The following is a 27298-nucleotide window of genomic DNA, read 5'->3' as shown; positions in this document are numbered from 1 at the left end:
ATCTTTCGCGCGACCGCACGCGTGCGGTGCGGCTTGCGGCGATGGGCGGCTCGAGCGTAAATCGGCCCTTAGCCTGAGTTCACGCGCACGAGAAGGGCGGCACAATTGCCGAACCACTGTGGCCGAGTCGGTTGACTTGCACCTAGCGACCTCCATTCTTTTTTTATATCCTTTTACAATCCACCACATTACCAGACAAACGTTCAACGAACTATCGAATACATTAATACCCTGCAGCAACAGGTCAAGAGGTGCATTATAGTCACCCGGTACTTCTTGAACTCGGTTCGCGGAAGTTCAGCGCCAGTTCCATGCTCGTGCGTAACCAGGCCCGGCATCTGTATACACGAGCTCTGCACTGTACCACTCCCGCCGAGTGCAGAGAATAGAACTCGCTCTGCGCAAACCTTGCTGCACTGGGCGAAACGAATGGCGATTTGCAGACGACGACATGTCGTATGCTAGTGTAACGAATAGCGAGGCGCAGCACCTCTCGGACTGTAGTTCAGGAAGTGCAGACAAATCGAATGGACCCAATAAATGTATCGGATGCCTGCAGGATCGAACTGGATCTGCTGAGACAGGCAGAGCGCGAATGACTGCAGGGTAATATTTACGGGATGTGTTCTATCAGTCGATATCGACGGCTTGATAGACAGCTCAGCGGATAGCGACCATTTTGGATTGTTTCAGTCTGACATGTCCGCGACGACAGCATCGAAGAAACAATGCAAGCTGCGTTGGCCTGTCCAAACAAGATAGCGGCACTCTACGTTGTGTATATGTTTGCAAACTCGACGGAAAATTTTGTCGCCTGCGTATAAGAGAACACAGCCAGATTTTCTTATGCGTTTCATGTAAACTACTTTGTGTTTTCCATATGGTTGCGCATGCAAAGCGTTAAAATACAGCGATAATATTCGTTTTTTCTAGGTTTCGTAGTCGACGCAACGCAAATTGGCGTCAATCAAGTCCTGGAGACGTATACACCCAATCTCATGAGTCAGCAAATCATGCATTGGATTTTTTTTTCTTACCATAAAGTAAGACTAATAAATGAAGCTACGAATGAACAGCTTGATAACGACCGCTGCACGGAAGAGGCAGACAGAGGGAGGGAAACAATGGCGTCTCGGCATATGGTCACGTGATGGGCGAGAGAGAGAGCCTGCGTGCTGTGCGTCACGTTTTACGCATCAGTCTTTCCTCTCGGCCCGGATGTGCATGCAGTTGCGTTGTTTTGAGTTTTTGCACCCGCCATGGTTGCTCAGTGGCTATGGTGTTGGGCTGCTGAGCACGAGGTCGCGGGATCAAATCCCGGCCACGGCGGCCGTATTTCGATGGGGGTGAAATGCGAAAACACCCGTGTGCTTAGATTTAGGTGCACGTTAAAGAACCCCAGGTGGTCAAAATTTCCGGAGTCCTCCACTACGGCGTGCCTCATAATCAGAAAGTGGTTTTGGCACGTAAAACCCCAAATATTATTATTATTGTTTTGAGTTTATATACGTACCCCGAGGGTCACTGATCTGTTTTAAATAGGACGGAAGGGGGGACGTGCGGCCTGGAGGAGTAATACAGAGTGTACGGACACAAGAAAGCAACGTTGTAGTGCACACGACTATAAAGCGAAGCCAAGGCAGATCATTATTTTAAAGTATAAACCTCATACAAGCCATCTTGAGCGCGACAGCGACGAGCGACGCGATGGAGGTGGCTGTCGCGTTCGATCGCTCGTCGCGTATACAATTCGAACCCCACGCGAGAAACGACATTTAGGGACGTCTCGCGGTGTTGCGCGCATGATGGCAGAAAATAGGCGCCCAAACTGGCGTGACGCATACTTTATCAATATAAGTTGACGTGTTTTACTGTAAAGAACAGCATAAAATATTTCTGAAGGTCTTGCGAAGGTCTTGCACATATCCAAGTTTGGTAGATTGCTCGTTCCCTGCGACAATCGGTAGTACTTGACTGGTGTACATCCAGTTCCGGCTTCGCGCTATTGACTAGTCGTTCGTAGCACTTCCGAGTGACGAGCGACGAATTTTAGGTTTGATCTGATCGCACGACGGCCCTTTTCATCGCTCAAAACCGTCGCTTGTCGCCGTCACGCACAGAATCGCTCTCGTGGGGTGCACGCGAGCAAGCACAAATTCGTTCGCAATTACAATAATTTCTTATTGGGCTAATCGGTGAAACATGGCTACAGAGGCGACATGAGTGAACAGGGATACATTTCCTTCCCGTATATAGCGATCATGCGCATATAATCTGTGTAGATTCTAGGTTTCCTCCACCCAGTGGTTGCATGCATTCCGCCAGCGAGATATGCGCGTTGTGTAGTGGAAATTGAATTTAAAGTATATTGATCGACTGTTGTGTGCGCAAAAAATATCATACATATCTGCAATAGATTATAGGAGGCTCTTGAGTAAAAATGTATGTAAAAATGTTACTGATGTATTCAAATACGTAACTTAATGCAGCAAGTAAGGGGGGTGAAAGCGTGCAAAAGTAAAAAACAGAATACAGCAGGTTGACATGGAAAGTGCAGAACTGTGAAGTAAGTCACAGCGTTGCTTCAAGTTCACACTGCGTCAACCCTGCGTCCGCAAACATTTCTATACCAATTAAGAAAACAGTATATATAGGTATACCAGTTTCTTTTTAACGTCTAATAAGCCACAAGAACGCTGCTACTTGCGATGAACTGAACGATGGGCACTCCGTAGCCTGCCTCCCCCCGCCCGGCCCCCGGCATTTCTTTTATCACTTCTACTTTTCCCTTATGCCTGATAGACCGCACAATTCACTGTGGTGATCAATCAATCAATCAATCAATCAATCAATCAATCAATCAATCAATCAATCAATCAATCAATCAATTTCTGCATGCGGTGCCTGACTTTTTTTTTGGCCAACGTCACAGAGCTTTTCATTTCGCCGTCAAGCAAGACTGAATTATTCTTCACGATACCCTGTCTCGCAACTCTCGCTTAGGGCCGATTTACGCTCGAGCCGCCCATCGCCGCAAGCCGCACCGCACGCGTGCGATCGCGCGAAAGATTGCACGTATCGAACACTTGTGCACAAATTTCGGTTTACAATGTGTAAGGTATACACTGTGCACACAGTGTAAATGGTAATTTGTGCACAATTGTTTGATACGTGCAATCTTTCCCGCGACCGCACGCGTGCGGTGCGGCTTGCGGCGATGGGCGGCTCGAGCGTAAATCGGCCCTGTCAAGTCCTGCGGTGGACACAATAAAGACCAGCCGCTCCGCCGCGCCAAATCGTATAAGCGCCGAGTCCGCTCTCAGCCCGATAACGTAACTTTCCCGCGCCATTATGCTCGCATATACGCGTCTCGTGTTGCTTCCTTGCTTTCAATGGGGTCGTCCACCGCGATAAACAAAGGCTGCTGCGACCCGCGAGCCTTTCTCTCGGCCGGGGTGGGTCCGAAGGGTCGCCTTAATGCGCCACTCCCGCGTTGCGAAAGCGAGAGGCACAAAGACGCGTCTCTCGCGACGGCCGCACCTGCCCGGGCGCGCACGCATCGTGGCTGTCGTGGCCACGCGGCAGCGGCACTGCACGGACCGTCGGAATGTGGGTGAGCCGAGCGCTAGCGCGGCACCTGTCAACCATCTCGAAGTTCATTCCCCATCGCGCGTGCGTTAAACATTCAAACACCCTACTCTGTTTATAAGGGGGGCGCTCGGTTTTTCTCATGCATAACACCCTCACTATTAAAGGGTAATCGAGTCGCTGATGGCGACGAATGAAGGTTTCTTGTTTGGTGACTTTTTTGAGGCGAGCGAACACGATGACAGCTGGGGCTGATGACGCGAAAACAACGCGTGAAATAAACTTGAACAGCTGTCGCTGTCAAACGCTTTTGTCAGATATTTCAATGTGCATCGGGTAGCTCGAATTAATATAGTTTTCGACTGCGGCTTCACGCATCGCAGGTGTACAGCTCGAGCTCTTTGTCGTCAGCAGTGATTGCGTGCCCGTGCTCTAGTTATATCTCCCTCTCTATCGCTATTTATCTTCCCACATCCGCCATCCCACCACAGCGTAGGGGTGGCAAACTGGATTTTTGTGTAGCTTGACCTCCCTGCCCTTTTTTTATCCTCTATTTCTTCAAAGGAGTACCATGCAACGCGACATTTTCAACATTTTTTCGCGTTTAATGAAGGTCCTGGAATTCGAGTCCCCAGGAAATACACTGGCAAAGCTCAGGACATCTAAATAATTGAATAGATGACTTATCTAAGAATCAGTTTCGATTTCATTGCCCACGTGTTTCTAGTACTTCCTCTTGCTCACTCGACTATCTGCTACTATGCTACATCAAGCAACGTAAGCGATGACCAAGCGAGCCGAAGAGAGTGTATGCTTGCAACATTAATTTGCAGGCTTTCTTTAGAATTTCAAAGTGACATGATGACCGCAACACTTACGAGACGTGCTCCCTATAATACGGGGCGACCCAGTTGACGCGCTATTTCACAGCGAACACATACTCACATACACACATACTCTCACACACATGCAAATACGTACATACATACATACATACATACATACATACATACATACATACATACATACATACATACATACATACATACATACATACATACATACATACATACATACATACATACATACATACATACATACATACATACATACATACATACATACATACATACATACATACATACATACACATGCGCACACACACACACACGAACGCACAACACCTTCAGTTTGAGCATGTATTTAACCACATACATACATACATACATACATACATACATACATACATACATACATACATACATACATACATACATACATACATACATACATACATACATACATACATACATACATACATACATACATACATACATACATACATACATACATACATACATACATACATACATACATACATACATACATACACATGCGCATACACACATGCACGAACGCACAACACCTTCAGTTTGAACATGTATTTAACCATACTCTCGCTTCTGCGTTCAAGAAACACACGTCTACGTACAAGAAAAGAACACGTTTTCATTGGTGAGTGAAATATCCAGCGCACAGGTGGAAGTCCGAGAAACCTCTGCTATATCCGGTGTCCAAATAATCTGCAGAAAAAGCCTGCTCTCCGCAAGGCAAGTCATCATAAACGACGAAGCCGGGCTCACCATTTTATCGCGCAATTGTCGCAATATCTTTATGGCTATTACAGGCTTCAGCTGCGACCGTGAAGATGACGTCTCCGGTGACATTCCTCATCGTTCAAAGTTCATTGCCGCTTTGTGGCCTCAAGCGTTATTTCGCGCCTCAGTCTCCTACCGATGATTTTGTCTCGGGGCAGATCGTATACAGCTCAAAATGCGGACCTGAGAAAGCTTTCTGCACGGTAGCTGCAGGCCGCCCGCGGAACTCAAGTTTGCGCATTTTTTACTCTATTATACGCTAAATAAGTCAAACTAACTGTCGCTGTGTGAAGGCTTGGTAATCAATGCCTACACAGACGTGCAAATAAATGTGCCTGAACGTCCCTAAGTAACAAAAGAAATAAAAATAGCACTTCTGCCGAGTGATATGCATAAGCATAGATGTGAGCGGGAGGCTGTTCCCCTTGCATAATAATTATGCGCATGACCACGTGTGCACTCCCAAAGCATAATCATGCCTGTTATCTCTTTCGCCATCCTAAACTGCGCCTCTACGATTCGACACTTGCATAGACTGTGGTCCTAAAAGAAACCCTAGGCACTTCATTTTGTAATATTGCCATATTAGGAACGAAAATGCGAGCAGAACGAAACAAACAGCAAAGCGAAAACAACGCGTAGCCAGCAGACGTGCAGCTGTTCGGAAAGATCATTCGGTGGTTGCAGCACAAGGCGCATAGACGTACGCACGTTGGCGCTGGCTATGGACTGAAATTGATTGACGCATGCGTCGTTTTACTGCCTCTTCCCTTGATGTACTTATGTGTTACTCAGTGCTGTCATACCACCATGGCGGCCTAGAGGAGCCATACTGGAATCACTTTCAATGAGCACGCCATTGTTCGGTCTTTCTTTTAGCATCCGTAGTAATCTCTTAAGACTGGCTTTTGGCAAACGGCGAATCAATTTGACCTCCAGATAACTTTCGAAAGCATTTCCTTCAGTTTCTCTATCTTATATTTAAGACTAAACATGGCACCCACTCGACAACGAGTGTCAGGCGAACTAACAACTTTCGTGTCTGACGGAGGCTGATGAGGTCATGAAACTCAGCGCAGTGACCGCTATCATGGCTTGGGAACCTCGTGCATGCCAGGAATGAGTCTCTATAGTAAGGAAAGAACGTGTCTTGCGCCATTTTAAAAAAAAATTAAAAACGGGGAAAAAGAAAAGAAACAGCTAGCCTTCTACATCAAACAATCTGTCACCCACGAAAAAAAGAAGGTGCCACGTGAGGGGCTCGGGACAGTGATTTGGCGGTTCATTAGGCCCAGGGGTCCGAGTGACAGATGCGGAACGAACGCGAGGTAGAATGTAGGCCACCAAATTCTAGACGGCGCTCCGCAGTGAAAAACAAGAAGAGATACGAAGCCCTGGCGAGGCAGGTCAGGACGCGCAAGCCGGCGAAGACGACCGTATCCACCTGTGCGTCGCGTTTACGAGGTCGTGAGCGGTTAAGCCCGAATGCCATCACCGCGGCCATTTCTTTCCTCGTTCCAATAACGAGGCCGGTGTATCTGGAGAGATTTCAGCCTGGACGGTGCTGGCGCGCGATCTTTTCGACGATGGCGAACCGAAAAAACGCGCAACGCTGAAATAAAAGCAATGCACTCAAGCACCTCGGAAAAAGAGAACTCTGCGATCATCAACGACGAGTCTGGTTTAACTTTCTGTTTCCATTGTTTTCCTCCCTTTCTTTTCCTGTACCCGCAATATCTATGAAAGACGCATTGTTTCGATGACTTTCTACTGACATAGATTTCCTTCTATGTAGAAATTCCGTCTACGTTGAATATGGTGCATCTCACTGAACTTTACGTTCATGATGTGCGCGACGTTACATAGTTAGTTTCAACTTTTTAAGGCTAATATAGCGTAATTACGACAGATTTTTTAGCGAAAAACGCTTAGGATATTAAAGCTCCCAGAGCGCTTGTGCAGCCGAGTATTCAAGACTTTTCACCCTCTTTTCATGTTTCGACAAACCGAAGCACGCGCTATACTCTATGCGCAGGAACTTGCAGCAGAGCAAGTTCGTCGCAAGGCGCAACAAATGCGACGTACAATCTTTCGTGAAGCGTGGTCGGCAAAAACAAAACAAACAAACAAACGTTGTCTTCAATGCGCCATACTCAATTTTTCAAGCACCACGAAACACGAAGGAGGAGTGCTGTTTTTCCCAATCTCCTCGGCGCGTTTCTCTGGCTTTACACCTTGCGAAAAACCCGAACTTCATTGCATTCGGTACGCATTCAAAGCCTCCGATGAAGAAGGCTGCGTTCGCTCTTCCACGCTTCAGTGGTGCAAATGCACTTCAATTCACACCACAGTATATTGCAGAAATGCTGAAGCAGGATTTGCTCAGAGTTAATGCATCGCTGTGTACAGGATGCATGGTCGGAATCAAATGCGAACAAAAGAAAGAAACAACGTGGAACACTTCTTGTGCGCAATTGTTCGCATGATTGCGATACGGCATCTTGACAACAGGTCAGAACACGTGTTGCAATGCTGCGAAACGCGCTGCAATACTGCAGTTTGCTTATACTGCGAATGCTTTGTAATGTTGCTTCATATTGTTACTCCTGCAACCCTTTCTGTTGATACCAGAGGTTCATTTGACACCATGGTTCAACCGCTTACCGATTTCTGTGCAAAGAGGGGCATATTGGTGCCCAGACGCGTTGTGTACGTGACCGATGGAACAACGCTGTTGCCGGCCCTAAACTGTTCTGTCGTGCCCGTATACTAAATCCGAAACACACAAGGAAAGAAGGAAGGAAAAAAACTTTATTTAACACACAAAGATCTCTGTCTTGGACGACGACACGTACAGTTCCATATGGTCGTCAGCGATGAGACGAACTACGGGGAATGAACAACCTATCCATCCCCTTGAACCAAAAATTCTGAGCATGGTCATCGAGTCTCTGTCTTCGCGTCAACGTGACGCTTTGGTACAGGTGCTATCCCGACCTGCTTCCTCTTTTGACTTCTTACAAGGTGAAAACCGTACCACTATACCATCTTCGCGCTCGCCATCGGACTGACACCGGCTCAGCTCACCCTATCCGGCAGAAGCCTTATCGAGTGTCTTCATCGGAACGGATGATTATCGTTGAGCAAATGCAAGATATGTTTCAAAGAATGTCATCCAAGAGTCACCGACTTCGTGGGCAGCGCCAGTTACCTTCGTGAAAAAAAAAAAAGGCTCTTGGAGGTTTTGCATTGATTACAGGCGGTTAAACGCGGTAACAAAGACAGATGTGTACCCCGCACCTCCACCAAAACCGTTACGGATGATCTCGTGTTTATTTACAGATGAAGGCTGGCAGAGATTATGGATTTGGAAGATCGCCGTTGAAATGCTGATGCTCACCGCAGGGACAATCGTCGTCCTCTTCTTCTTCAACCTCTTGTTCTCGCCGCGTTACAATATGTTATGCGGCAGTGTCATTCCATATCGTATCAATGTTTTTGTTTGGACTGCTGCTTTGAGTGTTACCTTGAGTTATTTTAACGGTTATTTCTTAATATCTCTTTGTGTGCACTCCGTGCTGCAAATTCGTTTCGCCGCAGAAATGAATTGTACTGGAGTTTGTCCGTTCCTGCCATTTCTTTTTGCCCGTATTCTTCGCGCCGGCTATACCACGGCATATAAGCACCAACTCGCCCAACAACTATACACGTGTATAAGATGCATGTATAACAAGAGCTAAGTGTATAAGCGTATAAAAGTTTACTTGTATGAGGACTCTTGCTATTGGGAAGTGTTATATACTTATAATACTTCCTAATCACAAGAGACATGGTGGCTCGCCTTACTGGCGCGCCATAATGTCAAAGAAAAATGAAGAAGAAAGAAACAGACCATTACATCAACCGGCTCACCATCCGTGAATACGGGTGAATGTGGAGAAGTACGTGGTCTGGCTTCTTTTGTATCGCTTCTTGGGAGCTGGCTTGATTATACGGTAAACCAGGCTGCGTTTACGCAGCCTGAAGTCTGCTTTTTGGACAATGGAAAAGAGATGATGCAGCTAAACGGAGCTAACCGCAGAAGACTGTTTGTACCTCTAAATGTAGGATAAGGAGGAGGTGGATGAAATAAAGAAAGAAGGCAGGGATTTTAACCAAGAATGCGTCTGGTTGGCTACCCTACTCTGGGGTACGGGAAAAGGGGAATTGAAATATGAGATAGAGGGCGGGGAGGGGGAGGAAAGCTGTGGTGAGCTCGCGCACGCACACGCAGGGCCTGGGCGAGTCAAAGGCGTTCATATAGGCCAGTTAAGAAAGACAAAAGTGCCTTCACAGCTTTGTGGGTCAACGAGCGATGGGGATAGTCTTCAAGTAGCACCTGCACGGACAATGGACAATCGTCCAGTCATCTCCACAGAAATCGATGTTTTTCGATGTTCTCTTCGCCGCACCAGACGTCGCATGCAGCACTGTCGGTCATTACAATCAAAGTATGTGCACGCCTTCGTGAAAGCCATTCCCAACCACAGCCGGTATAGATGTGATGCCTCACGTCTGTGAAGCCCGGGTGGAGGTTTGGGGCGAAGGGTTCAGTTTGTGCAACCTGGTGCGCCTTAAATTTGGGTGTTCCACTCTGTTAAAAAGAGTTCGTGTGCCAGGTGACGAAGCTGCCTTGCAGAGTGGGTCCTGGAAAGAGGAATGGGTACGCTGTGTTGTTCATGACTTGCCTCTCGGGCAGCTTTGTCTGCTTGATCATTTCCACTGATACCGCAAAGGCCAGGTAGCAACTGAAAAATAATTTCGTGGCCTTTCTGTTTGAGGTCACGGTGAGGTTTGACAATTTCGTATGTTAGCTGTTCGTGAGCTCCACGTCGGAGAACCGACTGCATGCTGTGTAAAACCGGTCTCGATACAGAAAACACGGACTCCCTGAACTGACACAGTCACCTGTTACCCAATGGAGGAATCGGTGGATGTGTGCAGCGGAATAACCATTGCCCCGGATTCGGGCGCAGAAGTAGTGTAAGCAAGCAGTGCTTCTGATATTGCAAGCGGGAAGTATATAGTCGCGAAGGCAACGAGCAAGAAAAAAAGGAAAAAATAAAGAGAAGAACTGGAACTCACATGGCCACAAAAGAGGAACTGACGTGTAAGAGGGCGCATTAATGTATCATGTATTCTCCGGGCACATGCCTGCTTGGCATCACCAACGACTTCCTCTACACAACTAGTAGGTGTTCAGGTTTCCATACCATATTTTGTTTCTTTATATCGTATCATTTTTTAATTATTATATATGCCTGTAGGAGAGATTGGCATCATGGGCGATGCCCGCTACTCCTTCTCGCGGTACGTGGCAAACGGTACGCAGCAAATATAGGTCGGCTCAAACAAACAAAGAAGCAAACAACACAGAAACGTGCAGTACACTGTGCCCTGCCTGCTATATACTACAGGGATCACAATCAAATTTACATGGATATGGCTCGTGTCAAATGTTAAGTTCAACGTCCGCATTCTACATACCCTCTACCATCTTGTTCCAGTTTGTTGTAAGCCGAAGCTTAGTCCTTGCAATTGTTTTATGAGTGAGCTTCTCCGTACCCGCCTCTGACGACAAGCAAATATATTATTCTTTTATAGGTATATTAATGAAAATGTGTTTCTGTAGCAAATATAGCTTATAATTTTGTCATCTGTTTCTTCTCTTAAGACGCGAAAAACAAACGGCCATACAGTAGTAAATAAGTAGACAGATAATAGCAATTTTTTTGTAGATTTTGCAAGCAAGCGCTGTAAGCTCATGCCTACGCACGCTGCGATAACAGTTCGTTCTGACACACGCGTTCACGCATCAGAAAGAGCCAAAACACAGAGTGCATATGTTGCGACTGGTTGTAAAATATTTAGGCTTGTCATTTTAAAACATTTTTTCGTTGTTCCTAGATTCATAGTCGCGGCAATGGGTACAAACTTCAGGAGCCAGTCGTAACTCCCACATGTGGAGCAGAACCCCTTTATTCGCGCATCTCTACGTGAAAAGTAGTAGCCGGCGCCAATTAAAGGCGCTTACATCTTCTAAGCATAAAATAATAATAATAATAATAATAATAATAATAATAATAATAATAATAATAATAATAATAATAATAATAATAATAATAATAATAAAACTCGTGCCAAAGTTAGCACGACCAGAGGGTAATACTTATAAACCTTTTCTTGTGCGGGAGCTGCTGATCACCAAATGTTTGGCCTTAGCGAGCAATATGGTCGATATTACGATAGTACAGCATATAGCTGTTCGTGTGAACCTCTCTAGCGTAAAAGGAGTTTTGTATATCAGGGTCCAGGACAGAAACCGTTATAAACAGAAACAACTCGGCAAAAGCAGACCGAACGTTTTCTATGTAAAGTATGTATCGACAAAAAAAAAGAAAATGTGGCTGCCGGCGTACTATCTACGAACCCAGACTGGTTGTATAACCAACCTAACCAAACCTAACTTCTGCTCATCCTATTTTTACAATCGAGCACTAACTGAGAATAGCGGAACGGCGCTGCATCATCATAGTCTTCTTTATGCGAACCGCGCAAGAGCGCGGCGCTGACGGACGCTCAAAGAAAGCAGCGCAAACGTCTGACCATCCCGGCGGGGCTTTATTCTGCAGGTAGCGGCAACAAACACACGCGCCGATCGGCTACAACGGCGCTTCGAAGTCGGCTGGCGGAAATATAACTTGGCCAAGCCGTAAGGTGCGTAACGGGGGCTTACTGAATAGCCTTCCGCTTTCACTGGCCGATTCGTTTTCCGTGTAAGCATGCGCAAATGGCCCCGACACGTAAGGCACGAAATTTGCATCCGCGCAGCCTCAAGCACCTCGGATTTGACGAACCCATCATTCGGATGCCGACAGAATCACCGCAAGCGAGAAGAGGAATTGCGAGGAGCGTTATTCACGGAAATTAGCGCGCTTATATATGGGTCAGAAAGCGCAAGAAAAATGAAGAAAGTAGAGAAAAGAAAAAAAGCAAAGGAAAGAAACCAAACAAGAAAAGTACAAAGCGAACAAACGTGACAACAAACAAAAGCGAAAAAAAAGGTACAAAAGTTTAGCGTGCAAAGCGGCGAAACCTCGTACAAGACCCCGGCACGCTCGTCTCCGCTGCCCGTGGAGACGTAAAAATAGAGAGAGAGAGAGAGAGAGAGAGAGAGAGAGAGAGGCGGACGGGGCCGAAAAAAGTAGGCCTCGCTCGTCGCTGTCAGCGGCACAAGAAGGGGAGCTTGTTCGCGCAAAACGAGGGCCATAGCGGTGCGGGAGACGTTACTTCTCTTTTCCTGCAAGTAAAAAAAAAAAAAGAACTAAGAAAGAGAAAAGGAGCGGGAGTGATTCTGGAAGTAGCATGCGCACCGCCGCCGCAACAGAGATGATGCTCTGGCCCGCGATGCGATGAAAGAAGCTGCTATAGATGATCAAAGAAGGAAAAAAAAAAAAAGAGGTCGAGACGGAATCGGGCTGAAAAGAGAGAAAATCTCGTCGGGCGAGTCTGCGCCGTTCGAGAGCTTACGATACGCCAATACGTAACCGCGTGCTGTAAGTTGCACTCGGAGCAGGGCGGAATAAATGAAATGGCGTCTCCTTTTTTTATCTGCTCATTTTTTTTTCTCTCTTCTTTTTTTCTAGCTTAGCCCACACTTCGTGGACTGTCGCTACACAACGAGTAACAGCTTCCTAGAAAGTCACAAAGGCGAGAACTAATGATGAACACAATCGACCCTGCGTGAAAGAGCTAATTGACTAATTGATTGATTGACCTTTATTACTTCGCGCTAATCGTCTAACGACACTTGAGTTCCAGGCCACAGGTGTAGCCATGCTGACCCTTACGATAGGTTACTCTCGACATTCAACGCAATATCTGAATATATGTTTATCCACAGAGTGCGCAAGGAAGGAAGGAAAAAATGGAGAAGGAAGGCAGTGAGGTTAAGCAGTTTAGCTTAACCGGTTTGCTACCCTACACATGGGAGCGGGATGGGGGGGATGAAAGATGGGGAGAAGAGATAGAGAGCACATAACACGGCACACACATCGTTATTTACAGTTTGTCACTCTTGCGCGGTACGTGACATCACTGGCAAGTAGTCCCTTCGTCGCCTTCAGCTGCGATGTCTTCTGTGTCGGCGATATATGAAAATAGTTGCAACTGACAATGGTCTATTGTCAAGATGTCCATAAACAGTGCCTATATAGACCATCAACTCGCGAAGTCATGTAAATTAAGTAACGCAGAACAATATTCTTCAGAATGTCACTAGGCAGCACAAACTGCACAGAAAGCCAACAGTCACTGTTGACAAGGAATGCGTATGGAATTTGGCTGATAATATTGCAAAAAGGAGATCGAAATCAGGTTTTTTGTTATGTTTGCTTTAAAATTACATAAAGAAAAGGATGAAGATGGCGTGATAGAAACGCGCCGATTGTTAATCAGCTCCCACTTGTGATTAGATATTGCCAATGGGAAATCTGCGCGTTACACAGAGTACTGCCTAAATGGAAAATCTGGAAGAGGGGCAGAATAACAGTCTATAATAAAGTGTCAATCTGGGCTCTGCCGTAGCATTTCTAAGGGGATATCTCATGGATTCATTCCTGAATGTGTGATGGAATGAAGTTTTCCGATCTGTGTATTCACAGAATTCGTCTGCAGTCGAACTTGACCGTTGGCCAATTGACTTCAAGCAATGCATGCTGACCGTGTATATATCGTGAAAATACATCACCAATAAAAGCCCAACGGCGACGTTTTTGTTTTCGTTTCTCATATATGATCGTCCAGCTCTGACTGTGTGACCGAACAGTCTGCGGTGCACGTTAAGTTGCAACTGCATAGAACCCATTGTCGACGTATCTTCACAGGGGTGGCGTCTATCGGCGCGTCCTTTTCACGTCACACGATATAGCCACGATGGTTTCACGACCGCGTTTACGAACGTGACCAGGACGAACCAACTTGCTGCAAGGACTACAGCGGGATCATCGCTTAGCGCGAAAAATAGACGAACCGATTTCAGCTCAAGTCTGTAGACGTCAGACGCACAGTCCCGCCGGAAATGCCGACGCTTCTAAAAACACCGCTCACCAGATATAGACACCGTGGTCGCCTTACTTCCGACGCAATGCACACTGCCGCCAAGCGATGAAAGCTCAATCCGAACGTGAAACCGCGCCCGCTCCACGACGGGTATACAACCACGACATTCTTGCTTCCTCGCCTCCGGCGTGACATTAAGGAACTATCAGTGACAGCTGCCGTAGCCTGCACGCGGCGTGGTCCGGTCAGGGTTTTTTTCTCACACGTCACGCCAGGCAGCCAGTTTGGCCACAGCGATTCGTGAATGGTCTGCATCGGGTTCATGGTCCGTTAATTCTTAGGCGCACCGAGTCACACCGCCGCAGTCGCATTTCGCACGCCGCACGCGAAAGAACCCGCCGTGATGTCGGCTGGCTCGCCGGGTCCGCGCACATTAGCAAGGCCCCGCGGCAACGGGCGGCGCATTCAAAGAGGTCAGTCACGGTGTACCGCTATATGAACGCCCTTTCTTCCGGCTATACGAGAAAAATGGCTGTGGCTTAGGTAAGGTTAAGCCCAGGATGCGAAGCATACTAGCCTTTATTTTAGTTGTTGAACCACTGTTTAGCCTGGTGAACTGCTGTTGCTTGGCTATATTTGGTTCGGCTAGACGAAGAAACAACTCATGCATTACTTCTTCGCCTTCAAGAGTGGAACGCGACAGCGTTCCCGTCTACCCGCCAAGGGGTGTAAGACAATGGGCTACAGGGCAGCGACTACGCGCCCCGCATTGGACGCGGTGAGCGTCGAGCAAAGCAGCGTTCGGCGCGGCAACGAAATGTGCGCCTGAGCAAGAGACGCACGCCTTAGAAACAGCGCGTTTCTAAGGCAACACCGCATTCACTAGAGGCGCTTTTGTACCGCTTTGAAGCGTTGTACTCGTGGCTCAGTGGTAGCGTCTCCGTCCCACACTCCGGAGACCCTGGTTCGATTCCCACCCAGCCCGTCTTGCAAGAGTTGAGCCAAAGCCACTTCTCCTCTGTCGTGACGTCACGGTGTCACGTGATTTCATGGTCACCGCCGCGCCTGAGGAGCTGGGTTGAGCCCTCGTAATATGCTTCGCATAAAAAAAAAAAGCGCCGTCGCTACGCCTCGACGGTAAGGTCGATCGCCGACGACGGCGAAATCGTTTATTGAGAACGATGCGAATTAGTCGCACAGCGTCGGCTCCATCGCAGCGTATGCTGCGCCGGTGGTGCCGTGCTCTCGGAACGGTGCGACAACGCATCGCGGTCGATGGCGACATCGAGGCTCCCTCTACGCCGTAGTTGCACTCATGGGGACGCAGCTTAAGCAACGCTGAGGCCACCCATTGATTGTGCATGCATATTATACTCCATGCCACCATCGCAGTGAAAGCAGTTCTGATATAAGAAAGCAATTGAGCACGGCCACGCCGCTGCCTTCTTTTCTGGGACGTGTGGACATTTGCTGCCTCTTCCTGTTCTTCTCTAGATTTGATGTGTCCCCGCTCCCGTAAAGAAGGCCAGAGCTTGCGCTGAAGTCAATCTAATGCAAGCTCTCCCTTGTCGCTAATGTCGCAGCATTCTACATCCTTCGGGGAAATGAAAGGAAAATTTGGCGTCTCGTTGTTTCCATAATACTCTATTGTTCTGCGCACAGTTGACTGAGTGCTGTATTAAAGTGGTAGCCGCACAAAATGATGTCGAAGGAGACTGGGCTGGCGAGCTGCAAAACAAGTTTAGATGTTATTCCATTGCGGGCATGTAACGACAACTGCACAGTGAGAGAGAGAGAGAGATTTTCTCTTAATCTGAATCTTTACCGTTGGAGTCTATCTGTGTACCCGGTCTTTGTGCTGAGTCCAATTGTCTGGACCCATTGACCTACGTTATGCGGGCCACCGGCAATAACCACAGTGTGTAGAGCGTAGATCGTGCGATGGAGCGGTCCAGCTTTCCCAAGCGTAGCGAAGAGAGGGTGAAGTGCTTCAACGAGTCTAGTAAAAAGAAAGTGCTCCAGGCCTAATACCAATGAGCACGAAGTGCTTTGGGGTATTTACCAGATATTAAACACCCCAGTTTTCTAGGTCTGGTTCCAATCTGGCATTGTATGTATCATCGTTGAGTAATCAAGGACAAGCGAAAGTTGTAAACAGCAAGCCCGCTTGTTGAGTCGTTTTTTTTTTTCAATTCTTAGCAAATCATGCGACTTTGCAAACAACTTGATCAAAGACGAGTGAGGCTGTCACACTTTCTAGCCAAAGGATACCATGCCACGGACATGCACCGTGCTCTCTATGCTCACGTAGTCTTCTCTACCACTGCCACAGCTGAGTGCACCCCATTCGTATCAACAAGCTGAATTAAATATTTCGGATTTCGTAAAATAACAGGATTCAGTTACACCCATGCAAAGTTTACGTTCGAAATGGGTGCGCGACAACTTCATTGAATATCCTGCAAATTGATGGCCTGGGTATAGGCCGCGCCGGGCGCAGCAGAGGAATCCTGTCTGTCGGTAGCTTCCCGGACTTGCCGGATGGCCCAAAGTTGGTCCTGAAGATCTGAGCTGGTCAGTGAGACTCTCCACAGCGCCCCTAGTTCATCCTGGGGGACTGCAATTCTCCTCTGAAATATTTCGCAATCCCAAAGTATATATATGCTCTAGGGTGGCTCCTCTATTATCACATAACTTACATTTGGCCTCAGGGTATAATTCTGGAAACATGCGGTTAACATGTGCATCCTCTTACTTACAACGAGATGCTTATCATTATTTTCACCCCATTTTAAGGTGTTCTATTGTCGCCAACAGCAGTTTTTTAAGCCTTATGATGCCTCTAATTGCATTAAACACTTCAAAATCTCGTCATATGCGCTTTAGCTGGCACGCATTCCACATCCTAGGACATTTTCGCACTGGCCCATTTAGTTGTTCATATACATAGCGATTGTTTTAGCCTTTCCGCGATATCAGCGGCGCTCCACAATTATGCTGTATTTCTTCTAGCAGTCCCAATCATCCCACATCTTTGTAATTTCTCCCGTATGTTTCAGACATTACACCCTTCGTCATCCTCAAAATTTTCCCCTCTTTCCGAATCTCGGTTCTCTCCCAGCAATTGTTTTTATTCACAAGGTTGGTGCTATTCGCAATCAGCGAGGTTTTATAATTTCCTGTGACACTCCCTGTTACGCACTGCGTGGTAGTTTCACCTGCATATCACGCGCAGAGTGTTCGGTTTCCCTGCAATCTGTCGTCCCGACTTTTCTTTTTTTCTCTGGGCGCGATCTGGAGCTCTGCACACACACCTTTTGCAAGCGCTTTTCTTTTTTCCTGCGTACTTCTGGATAATACTATATTACTCCTAACAGCCTCACTCTAAAAGGTGCCTATGTAATTAAATTGCATGCGCTGTGTTTACGGTGTTTCTCAAGTTTCACGAAGGGGAAGCTAACCCAGGCCCTTATTCAGACACAAAGAGAAATTGTTCTTTCTCTCAAACTGCTCCTATGTGCAAATACCAGCGAATCGTGAAGTCAGACACATTATTAGTGAAGGCAGACGGCTAATCGCAAACAGCACTTACGAACGAAAATCTTTGTGACTTCGCCCTCCCCCTCCCCTCCTTAAAAAACAAAACAAAAAACATGTATTCACAAAATTTTCTTACGTAACGTCCACGAATGTTTATCGTCGCGGCGACCTCCTCATTATCGCGCCGATCTCTGTCATGAGTTGCGGCCACCCACACGCGGTCCAACCCGCAAACTCTCTTACGTATTACATACCTAATAAATAATGAAAGGCACACACCTGTAGCTGACGGCATGGACTTAAGCGTTTGACTCTGTGTATTGATGCACACATGCTACTTGCATCCTTCTATGGACTAAAAAAAGGAATGTTGCAAACCGTCCATGAGACCCATACACGTGTGACAACAATTCAAAAATTTTCAATGCAACGGAATTTTATAGGAAGCAAGAAAATACATGCGAAGCTAAAATACAGAAAGGAAACGAGGAAACATCTCCTGTTTATTAGGCGTACTAGAAACCTTCATTTTCAGCAGCTCTTAGTTCATAGCCATAATGTCTGCCTAAAGTAGTCGTCAGCACTGCGGGTACAAGCTCAAAATTGCAGTAGCTTGATGAATAAAGCAATGGTCTAATCATCATGGATGCAGCGTGGCATTGTACGCACTGCGTACCATGTTACTATACCAAATCGCACTGGGTATGGTGTAGTGACATGCACTTAAAGCAGTGACAGGCTTGCCATTTTACACAGGAAGTTATTACAAGCTGTACTCTGTGACAAATGCTCTTAGCAGTGCCAGAACGAGTTTTTCCTGATATATGAAGAAGTTGTGTCGCCGTCCTTATGCGATAACCTTCGCTATTTGAAAAAGCAGCCGATTGATGAACAACAGCTTTTTAACAAAACAATTCCGAAACTATTCGTCTGGCCCGCCAACTCAGCGACGGCGTTATATGCACTCTAAACGCGATCTTTGAGAAAAGAAGAATGCACAGCACAAGCCTGCGTGGGTACTCACTCCTGAAATAACGGTTACTTGAGGTCGTGTACACAATTTATTTACGGCGAACTTTCCTATTGAGACGCTAATGTGAATCATTCAGAGATGAATAATTATGCAGAAAACCGCGCACCAGACCACACCCACTCATGCAGTAAGCAACGAACTTCCTTTTTACTGCGAAAGGTACATTTTTTTTCATCGTCTAGAACCGAGTCTGGGCACAAAAGCATCGCGGGCGGACAGCGCGCCTGGGATGCAGAACTTCCCAGCTGGTTGAAAAACGATCATTTGGAAGATCTGAGGAAGAAAGCGGCGAATCGAAATACACATTACAGAATTAATGTTCTAACATCGTCCTCGCATATATACTATATACGCGACCACTCTGGTGCTCTGGTGCAAACAAGCGTCAGGTCGGAGCCTGGCGAAACTAGCCAGAAAGAGAACAGTCCTGAAGAGAGAAAGACAGGCCGGGCCGAGGTGGGACGCCTTGTTTAGTACGGGCTTGGGAACATTCGTTCCCACTGCCTGCTCGAGCGTGGAGCACGCCGTTGGGACGGCCGCCGCGGTTTCCGGGTTGTGCGCGCCAACCGCTCTTTCTTTTCCGCCGCGTTTGCCGGAGAAATGCATCGAGAAAAAACGGTTTGCGCCGGTGTTGTGTGGCACATAAGTGGTGGAGGACTTAGGCGAGTCACTGCTCTGTTTTTTTAAGATGTAATTTAAAGAAAAAAGGAAAGCTGCCAGTGAAAAAAGTAAAAGAAAACACAAATATACAGCACGACCTCGCTATAACGAACATATAGAAAGATAAATTTTCACTATAACGAAACTGACTAGTACGGTGGAAAGTCCGACGTAAGAAATAGGTGCTTTTGCTAAATACGCCAGAAAGCGCTGTGCAACCAGAGATACACAAGATTCTTCCTATATACAACCAAAAGCCGCCTATAGTGCGCTAGGATCCAGTTGTAACAAAATCATTCATATCGAGAAGGGTATTTGCGCAAATGCTGTTCAACGTTTCAACTGCAAGGCGAACAGCCACGCACGTGAAAATACAGCACATTATGTGTATATAGAAACTCGGTTTAATGAAATCGCAGGGACAGTGAACATAAACATAGTTCTGCGGTTGTTGCAAGCACGTGTAAGCAGTATGCAAATGAAGCCACAAAATAGTGTCACTGAGGATAGAAATATTGATGCGTGCAACGTTACTCCATATGAGCCACCATGATATACAGGTGATGAGAGCGCATACGCTGGGAATGACGTTAAAGCAAGAATCATCTCGAGTGCGAGCTGTAATAAAGCGTTAACTAAGCCATAAGCGTAGGTACTGATAAAAAAAGTTCTGACAGTCGGCAAACAGTAAAACTACACATGATATATGACATTACTACAGCATGTATTGCGCCCGATTTGCACCCGATGTATTGCACCCGATAGCGCCTTGTCTGTCGTACATGTGTTCTTTCGTCCGCGTATTCGTAGCGCTCATTTCATCAAGATTGCTTTTATGCGCTGAATCAACGGTAACGTGCCATATGTGACCAACTTCACCTGCCGGATATCGATGTCAAGCCAAGTGAAATTTCTGAGGGCGTGTTTGGAACACAGTGCTGTGATTATTATACGTCGAACGTAACGCATATACAAATAATAACAATCAAGAAAGGATATAGGCGAGTGCACACTACAGTTGCTTTCATGCAATAAAATTCTCCGAGCGAAAAGACCACATACTTCGCACTTAGCCTGCGCGAAACCAGCTCCACAAAAGCGCCGGCAAAACAATATCAGCCGCAACTGTCCACGAGATTGCCAATTATGATTATTATGCACTCAAATGCCACCGACAAATCCGCATACTGGGCCTTGTATGTTCACGCCCAGTGTTCTGTCATTACGGGCGGGCGATATTCACTCCCTGCTTTGCTTCATCTCCGTCCTTGTTTCCTCTTTCCATAGTTTATGGGCTGTTAACAGACCGCAAATTAAGAGACCGCGAACACGACGACCGAAAAGGAAGCACAGTGTCCAAGTTCTGGGCCAGAGGGAAGGGCGTCACAAAGCCACATCGGTGATCCGCAAATGCGCCGCGCACACACACACACATGCACACACACACACAAACACATGCACACACACGCACACGCACGCACAAATACTTGTGCGCGGGTTTGCGTTGGCGTGCGTGCGTGCGTGCGTGCAGGCGGGCGGGCGTGCCTGCATGCCATGCGCTAGGACATTATCGCTGTGCGAACAGCTGCCAGTCGCCGGAAGGAAACAAGAACGAAAACGCGCGAGGCACAGAACGCCTGCGCGCCGCCCAAGTTAAAGGCAGCCCAAGTGCGCCGGCACCGCCTCGCGTTGGGGGGAAACATGCCTGGGAATCGAGGTTAACCGCTCAACAAAGAAACTGGACTGCGCGGCGGCAAGGCTGCGCGCCGCCAGCCGCCGTCCACACCCTTCGACGTCGGCCGCGCCGGCGGCCACTGTTGCGCGCCTTGCGTCAGCGGCGCGCGTCTTGCTCGTCAAGAGCTCGCGCGCGTGCGTGCACGCGGGGTATATACGTGCAGTGCACGATGTGTCAGTGGCCTTCGCCCTCCGCTGAGGGATTCGATGTTTCGAAACCGCTATATAGGTCATGGGCTAGGTTGTGTTGTGAAACTCTCTTCACGCGGGGACTTTTTGTCCTTCGTTCGATGCAATAAAGTGTTTGACGCAAGCACGCCTGCAAGAATGACCGATAGCGGGGCGGACTTGATTGCGTGACTCCGGAACCAGCGCGGACACAACGACGCAAGAGAAAAGATTAGAATGACACAAGATCTTGATCGCTTTCTCTTATCTTTCTTCTGGAAGAGAGGTTCGGTCATTGGACAAATGTAACGCATACTTCAACGTTTTCTCCCTCGCTACAATACGGAGCATCGAGTGCTGCTCAGCTGCCTTTTTATTTCGCTATTCTTTTCGCCTTAACTCTATCCATCCGGAGGTTGGTATGCAACCGTAGTTGTCTCTTACTACCCTCTCCAATCTCCTTCCCTTTCTTCATACGGTCGGTTCCTCTGCCGGTGGCCCTTTCAGTGTTGGCTGAACCCGTCCAGCTTACTTTTTTCGTGTCCTCCAATGCAGGAGATGCAAACTATAGAGCTCACAGCTTCAGATATCAGCCAAGTAAGCCTCCGCGTCGACAGGACCATTAATAGCCCCGCGGTTAATCTTCGAAAGCGAAACTACGGCCATCCGCCATAACTCGCAGTGACTAAGCGCGGCCGGCCAGGTTCTGCCGCTCCACCGACTCCACGCAGACACGTTGAAAGACGACCTCGCGGAGCCTTTCGCAATCTCTTATAACATGCAGAGCTCTCTCTCTCTAGCAGATCAAGAAACGCATCTGTAAGACGTTAGCCCCACTACTATACGTTATCACAACTACGGATCTCCTTTCTCGCTCTGTAGGTGCATCAAGCGCGCTGCGCACACAGCCGGGACCGAGCGCACAGCAGCGTCGAAGCGATGGGGGTCGGGTGCTGCAAGCAGCACGGTGCTGCTCCTACAAGGACGCGGCGCTAGCGCGAGCCTCGCCCGCGTGCGCAACGGCGAAAGTTTTAAACGCAGCGCGAGTAGCGCAGTGCTGCGTGCAAGGTCTTTGCAGAACCATACTCCGGCAGCGCGTAGCCGCGCGGCGGGATTTCCATCTCTCTCCTCCGCCCTTTTCCCATCTGCGTCGGGCTAAGCTGCTCGCTTATCCCTCGGCTACTGCAGGCACGAAGGACCTCTCGCCGTGCGCCGCTGTCTGACAGGGCGCCGCACGCTTTGCTTCCTTTTCTTTGTTGCGTTTTGAAACTGTTTCTTTTGTCCGGCTCGAAAAGCGCAGCACCCCTGCGTCCCCTGCAGAGCTGTTGCGATAGACACGTGCTTCGACTTCGGAAGAACTCGCGGCTCTCCGTTTTCCCCGTTTTCTTTTTTCGCGCTTCAAACCAGGTTTTTTTTGTTCGAAAGTCAGAGGAAATACTTGAAGTGTGAGCATAGGAAAATTAAGGCACCCATGCTCCGATTCGAAGCTGGCTCAACACTATACAAAAGCAGTCAGTGTGTGTGTACATGAGTACTACGACAACCTGCAATATGTTTATAGTAAGGATGTGCGCCTGCCACATCAGGCGTGGTGCAACAGCGCCTATACCAAGGATGACCGACGTTTTATACAGTGGTAGGGCGCTGTTCCTTCTGCTCCCGACGCATGCGACCAGGTGGAGGAAGTTCAAATAAACGACTAGTCTGAGAGAGAAACTAGTCTGACACTCAAAGCAGGCGTTTCTACCAGAGACTCGTCGTTTTGGAAGTTATGACGAAGACACGCGGTCTTGTTGGCGCGTTGGCGCCAGACTGGGGCTTCCCACGCTTTTAATTCTCATAGTGCTCTGTGACTATATAAAAGATGTCAGCAATTACATCTGAAGTAGCAAGGCTTACGTGTGAACGGACTATTGAATGAATGAATGAATGAATGAATGAATGAATGAATGAATGAATGAATGAATGAATGAATGAATGAATGAATGAATGAATGAATGAGATATATGCTTGATTGGTAGTGATGTTGGCAAACTTGCCCATTAAGAGCCTATACGAAGGCAATTCCGCAGTGCACCTGATTAAAACTGCACACACGAACGCGTGTAGTGACCACGTCTCGCGGTGCTCTTTTCCTGCTGCAGCGGGGAGACGGAAACACTCGTGATGCGGTGACATCGGCCCGAACCAAGGGGCGCCGGACCCCGCTGTATTAACACCGTCGCAGGAGGGGTGGCAGTGGGCCGCCCTCCGACCAGGTGGCGCCATGAAGACCGGCACCAAGGACGGCCTGCTCTCGGACGAGGACAACTCCTTCGACGAAGACGACGAGACCACGCCGCTGAACGCCGCCTACGCCAGGTGAGCACGGTGTTCGAACCCTTGAGCTTACCTTCATTCGAGTGCACACTGCGTGTTCGGAACGGTGCTGGGCAGAGATGTTCTGCAGAGTTCGATGAGTGGATAAACAGAGGTGTGCAAGACGCGCATCTATTCATTTTTTTCTTCCATAATGTTTAAAACGGCGCTAACGGCCCAGGACACAAAAAGGAGGATGGGACACACACGCCGCTGACTTGGAACTGCGTTTATTGGAAAAGCACGATTGCTTTATGAAGCCTTACATCAAACGTGCGAGCATGCTCAATGTCGATAAAAGCAGTTGTCATTTCCAAAACGTTTCCTCGTAGTCGCGCGTGATATCAACACCTTTCTTCACCCCAGTGCAATAAGCCCATTTCTTTCGAAGACAAAGGCTACGAAAGGCTGACGAACACAGCCACTACCTTTTATCATTATGTGAAATGCTTCCGCCTATTATTTTGTACTGCTATCAATATGCACAAACAGGATTTGTGTGTCATCCAAAACAGTTTGCACTCGAAATTCGAAACAGTGCTTTGTCAGGTTTGCAGATTTCTTCTCAAAAGAATTCTGATGCTCCGCTAGCCTCACATTAATGCATCGACCTGTCTGCCCAACCTACGTAAGGCCGCAGGACAAAGGAATTTGGTAGACAACAGCAATCCTACAGGGGACGGCCTTTTTTCCATGCTTTATTTTACAGCGTGTGTGCTTTCCTATTCCTTCTCTCTTCTTTTTTTTTTTTTTGACAGCTGCTCCCACCTTACCAACTTTATTAGTAGCTGAAAACAAAACTCTTACACTATATCTGGCCCCTACTTTCTTTCTTTATTTATTATTATTATTACCGTCCCTGTGTTTCTAAACTTGTTAGCTCTCACCATGGTGCTTAGTTAAACGGTTTATACCTCTGTAACGGAAAAGAGCTTCTTTCGGGCACATGAACGAAGCGTAGGCGACACCCACCTCGCTTAGTGTATAAACAAGGTGAGGTTTATACTGATGCAGAGGTTAAATTATCTGCTATGACAGCCTAGGGGTTCGTGATCGGCGAGGCAAAGAGAAACCGATCTCCCTGACTGTCGCCAAGTAAACCTCAGTGCCCTCTGACCCTGACGTGTCGGGCAGGCCGCCCTTCGCGCCATGGCGTTGGCCTTTCTTCGGAATATCGTGAACGTAGCTGAATGAGCGCATAAGTGGCAGACACGCTGAAATGAAAAGCACCTTTTGCCTCTCACTAAAGTGCCGTAATGTGGCACAGTGATATAACCAGGAGTATCCAGGCGTCACATCACATCATGTATTTGAATCGCAATACTGATAGCATAAGATGCTGATTTTGAGCATATGCCACGCGTCTGAGGTTTTAGAGAGCTTTCCAACATGGCATAGAATTTTGTGATTATACACATCTTCCACACCATAAACTAATAAAACATATTGAGCTTGGAACACATGAGCCATAACTTTAGTTGAAGTCTTATATTATGCGAGGTACGGACAAAGAATTCCAAGACATGACGGGAAAACAGAAAGGGACAAAGTAACAGCAGCAAGTTTACTCTTGAGCGAGCACAAAGTGTTGAGTATCTGAATGCTGCTTCGCCTCGCAACTTGCGCGAATAGTTAAAACCGATATCTAGTCAGAACACATGTGTAATAGCTTTGTCTGACATACGTGACTGGCGCTTTGACTTCCTAAGCGATGGTACCGTTATGCGCGTAGAAAGAACTTATCCGTCAATGTGGGAACATGAACATGTCCACACTTTGAACACGTATCAGCCACACTTCTTGCACTTGAATTTCAGCTACATTGCTGTCCCGAATTTACTTTGGACGTCCCGAAAAATTAAGAATTCTCGCTATTGTCCATGTTTTCTATAATTATTTCAGCAATGTACGTGCTTGTACTCAGTTTGCCATTCAACTGAAGATCTTCTACTCTTGGCCGGCAGTGGTTCTCTCTGACTATGAGCTCACGGCATCACAATCACTTGTGCTGTAACCTGTTTTTCATTCTTTCATTTTTCATTCCTTCAATATTGCAAGAACTGTGAAATTAGCGAACTTATCGGATGCTCATCATGTGTCATGCGGCGCCTGCCACAGTGGTTCATGACGGCTATGCGTCCGCTTTCAGAACAGCTCTAAACGGAAAGGTTGACCTTACCGCAACGATATAGTTTTATTTTCATTCCAGGTACTCACCTAAGAAATGTCAGACGTTTACAATAAATTTCGTCTGATGATTGTTGCACCTTGACACGGAATACTAATAAAGAAAAGGTATGACGCACGGAGTTCTACTGTACCACGCAGGGTGTGCCATTCAACAGCTATCGATGAGGTGGCTATCATGTCCCGTAGTGTTGCATACAGTAAACCAATGCGAGAAACAAAAGCAACATCTCTTTGGGTTCCTTACACACTTCCTAGCTTCTTCCCCCCGAGCACGGTAGCGCCATCAGGCGTTCTGAGCTTTCGAAACACGACGAAGACATGGGTATATATGCAGCACGCTATCTTTGAGGCTGGTTGTTCGCTCCGCCCCCCCTCCCCCCCCAATTAATTGCTGCCATAAAATCTGTTTCATTGACCTGGCACGCTATTGTATGCGCTTATCATGCGGGGACACACTTGCGCAGCTTGGAAAACTAATGATACGTATGGGTTTATATCGAGTTCAACCGCGAGGCTGGAAACAGGCAGGCCGTAGTAGAAATGTTGGACACTTCTGCTTAAGAAACAACTCGCGAAGAAACCTGACACTAAGTGTGCCAAGAGTAGCGAATAGCGATGACGACTTGGACGTAAAACGAGCGCTCAGCTTTTTACCTTTCGCCTTTGTTGGAAGCGGAGCTCTTGTTCTCCAGCCGACCTTAAGCTCGAAATATCTTGAACGAGGAGCGGCACAGGTTGAGCGGGCAAACACTTGAGGTGTTCTTGACAATTAGTTTCAATTGCAGTGAATAAAACAGCATGTGTTTTGTTGGCCAGAGCATGATAAACGCCTAGATGCCAATAAAAGCAATTACGACGTATTTTGGTGCTTCATGCACTGTCCCGAAATGTGTCCCGATTTTCTTGGTGTCTCATATCCAGACCTCGTCCTCATTTTGGCAATCTTCGTGTCCAGGTTTTTCCAATTGTACCGATTACTATTCCAGTGCGTGTTCTTGGAAAATATAACTTGCGTAAAAATATGGCCCATATTGTCATACGTGGTTCCTCTGTAGTGCCTGATCGCACCGGGGCTGTCAGCTCCGATTTCACCCGCAGCTTCACCGAATGACGCGAAGTCCGTCAAACTCAAACACGCGCGATGCTGCGGGTTCGCTCGCCAATCGAAATACGTATGCCTGCAGAGAAACCAGTGCACTGCATTTCATCCATGGCGGACAGACTCGACATGGCGAAAGGGCGACCAAGTGAACAGCCGCGCAGGACCGCA

General features: G+C 47.4%; 2 protein-coding genes across 2 annotated transcripts in view; one reads left to right on the top strand and one right to left on the bottom strand.

Annotated features, from left to right (window-relative positions):
• Nucleotides 1-27298, bottom strand: part of LOC135918572 (proton-coupled folate transporter-like) — a 147722-nt gene that overhangs the window by 59170 nt on the left and 61254 nt on the right. The gene's annotated exons all lie outside the window — the stretch shown is intronic.
• kkv (hyaluronan synthase-like protein kkv) overlaps nucleotides 1-27298 on the top strand; it is a 95688-nt gene that overhangs the window by 19223 nt on the left and 49167 nt on the right. Inside the window, exon 2 of the mRNA XM_065452181.2 lies at nucleotides 23625-23841. Within this exon, the coding sequence (XP_065308253.2) occupies nucleotides 23747-23841 (95 nt within the window). The 5' untranslated portion in view covers nucleotides 23625-23746. The remainder of the gene's footprint in view (nucleotides 1-23624; nucleotides 23842-27298) is intronic.

The sequence above is a fragment of the Dermacentor albipictus genome, chromosome 1 (genome assembly GCF_038994185.2).
Source record: "Dermacentor albipictus isolate Rhodes 1998 colony chromosome 1, USDA_Dalb.pri_finalv2, whole genome shotgun sequence".
NCBI lineage: Eukaryota > Metazoa > Arthropoda > Arachnida > Ixodida > Ixodidae > Dermacentor > Dermacentor albipictus.
The sequence above is the reverse complement of the archived record's forward strand: the minus strand, read 5'-3'. Positions and strand labels throughout refer to the sequence as shown.